At 63.0% G+C, this 3951-nt stretch overlaps 1 protein-coding gene across 2 annotated transcripts in view; it reads right to left on the reverse strand.

Annotated features, from left to right (window-relative positions):
- Positions 1 to 3659, reverse strand: part of CAMTA2 (calmodulin binding transcription activator 2) — a 10027-nt gene extending 6368 nt beyond the window's left edge. For both annotated transcript variants that reach the window (XM_049637164.1, XM_049637163.1), the window contains exons 1-3: positions 2221 to 3659; positions 1557 to 1683; positions 185 to 319 (exon numbers count right to left, since the gene is read on the reverse strand). In XM_049637164.1, the coding sequence (XP_049493121.1) occupies positions 185 to 319; positions 1557 to 1683; positions 2221 to 3210 (1252 nt within the window). In that variant the 5' untranslated portion in view covers positions 3211 to 3659. The remainder of the gene's footprint in view (positions 1 to 184; positions 320 to 1556; positions 1684 to 2220) is intronic.
- Positions 3660 to 3951: the final 292 nt, after the last annotated feature.

A 3951-nucleotide genomic window follows, 5' to 3' on the forward strand; every position in this document is an offset into this window, starting at 1 on the left:
GGGGGGGGGGGGGGGGGGGGGGGGCGGCAATGGCTGCTGCATTTAGAGATGACCAATGAAGCAGGGGTTGGGAAAAGGGGGGTAAACTGGGGGCTGGGCGGTGGCCACCGGAGTCCTGAGGGGTTTGGAGCATGTCCTCAAAGGCTGTGGGGCCTGCCAAGGGGTCAGAGGGCTAAGTACTCACCGTCCAGTGACAACCAGTCAAGTTGAGTACTAGGCAGTGACAGGAATCGGCGGGCTCGATACTCAAAGAGCACAGAGGCGGAAAGGGGCCCCTCCCGCCCCGCCACCTGCAAAGACACCAGCCCCACCTCATGGGCTGGGGAGGGCAGGGTCAGCAAGATGGGCTCTCTCCCCGGTTCCTTCTCTGGCCCCCCACGTGAAGGCCACACATGATCATTTCATAGCCGGCTCCCCTCCACCCTTGCTTAAGTGGCCTTGGTCCTGATGGGGAAGGGACTCCACTCCGTTCATTCAGGAACTTAAAACCTCCTATGGGCCAAAGACACCTGGGACCGCGGACTCTGCAGTGAAGATGCTTCTTATTCAGCACCAAGGCCTGGAAGCTGAGGGTCAGGAGACACCTACGCTTATAAAGAAGTTTGATCCCCCAAGGTCAGAGTCCAGAGGTCGTGAGCCCATGCTGAGGCTAGCGGAAAAGATGTAACTGCTCACCAGCAGTGTCTAGTGAGAGCTGTGTCCCAGGCTCTCCGCATCTCTGTGGCCTCGAGAACGACACCACCAGGCCGGGGTCCCAAGACTAGAGGCCAAAAGCATCCCTGATCCCAGCTTCTCTGATCTCTCTTTTCCTTCCATGCAATGCTGAACCAGGCCGTTGCGGGGGGGGGGGGGGGGGGGGGGGGGGGGGACACTCACAGATGGCAAACCTGTTATCCTGTCACTCTGGTGGCCCTTGAGGTCCCAGTAACGCTGACTGTTGGGTGCACGGTAAGGAGGCAAGGTGGTGGCAGACGGACCACCTCAGTGGAGAGGTTCTGTGTCTGTACCGCCCAGTGGGGGAGCGCTAAGCCACGTGCGGCTACTGAACACTCAATGTGGTTCACGAGAGGCAGGAGCCGAATTTTATATTTTATTTCATTTTAATTAATCTCAGGCACATGTGGCTGATGGCTACCATACCGGACAGCCCAGATCTAGAAGGCAATGTCCTTCGGTCCAGGACAGGTTGGAGGAGACCAACATGTCTCCCTTCTCATGCTCCCTGGATTGGAACCAAAGACTGACTCTAACCAAGCCAGAGGGCCTGGATGGACACTGGAAACCCGTCAGGGCAGATGCCTGCCCCTACAAGAGGGGTGGCCACGGACCCAAGAAAGGAGCGGACCTGTCCGAGGTCACCAGTGAGCCGAGGACTAGATTTCTTAGACCAGAGCCTAGACCTTCTGACACATAAGCCTGGGGAACATCTGCCCATCGCGGGGACACAGGACTCAGGCTCAAGATCCGACAGAGTCTTTCCCAGCACTTCCTGGAAGCTAACCGCCCAGGTGCTATCCTGCTGTCCCCAGTCCCCGTGCCATCCCTCGTCCCCATACCAGGACAGTAGCAGCGCAAGACGCCAGGCTGGACGAGTGAGCCTGGCACCGCGATGTGATCAAAGACACAGGAGTAATGCTCGGCGGCCTCAGTCCAGGGACCTGTGATGAGCACCTTGACCCCACCCTGCAGAGAGAAGGCCGGGCGCCGTGTGACCGGAACCCTGTGGGGTGCTCACTCGGGCACCAGTGCTGCAGGGCGGGGCCCTGTGCTAGATTCCGGGTACACGGACTGGGCGGGCTGCAGTGGGGTGAGGTCAGCTAGCCTGTCCCTCCTCCCGATGCTCCTGCCCAGATTGGGGAACCCACTGCTTCCCTTGCCTGAGGCTCCCACGGTCCTTCCCCTCTGTGGGGCAGCTGAGAGCAAGCGGGACTTCTCCACTGCCGAAGGCAGACTCTGCCATCACACCCCGTCATGTTCTCTCCAGGCCGGGCCGCCCTAGTGCCCTGCCTGTGACACAGTCACCGAGAGGACAAAGTTCCCCAGGCACCTTGGGGACCCACACCATGCCACCTGGCCCGCAGAGGGGAGAAGGCAGGAGGGAGGGCTAACTAGGGAGACAGCGAAAATAGGGTGGGACGACAAGTGAGCGGTCACACAAACCAAGGGAAACCAAGTGGCGGCGTGGGTAGGAAAAATAGAGGAGCGAGGCCTGAGGCTCACCTCCGGGTAGGACCACTCTGGGGAGAAGTCCGTGATGCTGCTAAGAGCAGGAGAGAGCGGGGCGGCTGGGGTAGGGGCGCCTGGAGCCTCGTCGCTGATGAGCTCTCCCATGAGGTCAGGGAATGACGAGAGACCGAAGGGCTCCAGTTCGCTGGCCCCAGCAGCTCCTCCAAACAAGGCCTCCCCTCTGCCTCCCCTGCCTGCTGGCTCCAAGGGGGCAGGTGAAGGTGGGGGCGAAGGAGGGGGTGAAGGTGCGGGTGGGGCAGCCCCCTGGGCCTTGAGCTCCTCCCCGCTACCGTCATCTTGAATAAAGAAACGGTTTCCTCTTCTCCCACCTGCTCCTGGCGGTGGAGGGGGACCCCGAGCAGCCGCCTGGGGCTCCAGGGCAGCAGCGGGTTCTAGGGCAGGGCAGGGGGTGTGGGCGGCCTCTGCCTCGGGGAAGTCCGGGCTCACCCCCTGGCCCCCTCCATATGTCTGGCCCCTCTGGGGGCTGTTGAGAAAACGATCGGGGTCGAAAGCAGGACTGGGAGGAGCTGGTGGGGCAGGGGGCTCGGATCCTACAACCACAGCCAAGCTCACGGAAGGCCTGGGGTCAGCCTGGGGGGCCAAGTGCCTGGTGGGCGTCAAGCCCCCAGTGCGCTGCTCCAGTCCCGTCAGGAGGAGGATTGCAGTGCCTCCTCTGGATGACGCCCCTCGAGAGGTGGGTGGGCTAGGTCTGATCTCTAGGGGTTCCGCAAAGCCTGAGGAAGAGGAGGAAGAGGAGGAGGAAGAAGAAGGGGAAGTATGTGCCTTGGGGAGCTCTGGGGGAAGAGGGGCGATCAGCGGAGGAGGCTCAGGGGGGTGGGGGTGGGAGACAGAGGTCAGGGTTAAAGCTCGGGGCTCCACTTTGGGAGAGATGATGCGGTGTTTCGTGCTGCTGCATTTGTGGGTGAGGCTCCCGGAACCTGCAGCGGAAAAGGGTGGGAGGAGAAAAGGAAAAGGACACTTCATTCTCCACCTTCCCTTACCGGCAGCCTCCAGGCGTTTCCTCGCCCTTTGCGGGTGTACGAGATGTAATACCGACTGTGGCCACTGGGAGGCAGAAGCGGTGCCCCTTCTCCCCGAGTTAACAGGACTGCAGGAGCCCGCACAAGAGTAGCTGAGAGAGACCCGTAAAGGCACAGAAACAGGACAAGAGAACAGAACCGAGGCGGTAACGCCTGGGTGTCAACCGCCGGGCTGGGGTGGCCCAGAGTTGCTAAGAGTAGGAGACAGAGAAGGAGCCAGGGCTGCTGGAACTCCGGGGAAAGGAGCCCGTGTGCAGCCAGCCGGGAGGGCCTCTGCTCCTCCGGCCCAGCTTTCCGGGACGTGCAAAAGACACGCAAATCCGCATGCAAATCCTGGCGGGCCGGGGGAGCCCTCGGCCAGAGGAGGCGCGGCGTGGCCGGGTGGGCGGGGGGGGGGGGGGCCCGGGGCCGGGGGGCCCCACCCGGGGCCCCCCCCCGGAGGGGGGGGGGGGGGTGGGGGGGGGGGGGGGGCGCGGGGAGGGGGTGCCATGGGGCTCGCGCACCGTCCCCACAGCGCCCCGCCGGCTTCTCCAAGCGCCTGACACGCTCCGAGGCTTCTGGCCAGCTGCCTCAAAGCAGCTCGGACGCGCAGCTCCCAAATGTCCCTCAGCCCCCTCTCTCCGCGTTCCCGGACCTCAGGACACGGCGGGAGTCCGGGTGGCCCCTCGGAAAAGCACCCTCCCGG

Source organism: Panthera uncia, chromosome E1 (genome assembly GCF_023721935.1).
Source record: "Panthera uncia isolate 11264 chromosome E1, Puncia_PCG_1.0, whole genome shotgun sequence".
NCBI lineage: Eukaryota > Metazoa > Chordata > Mammalia > Carnivora > Felidae > Panthera > Panthera uncia.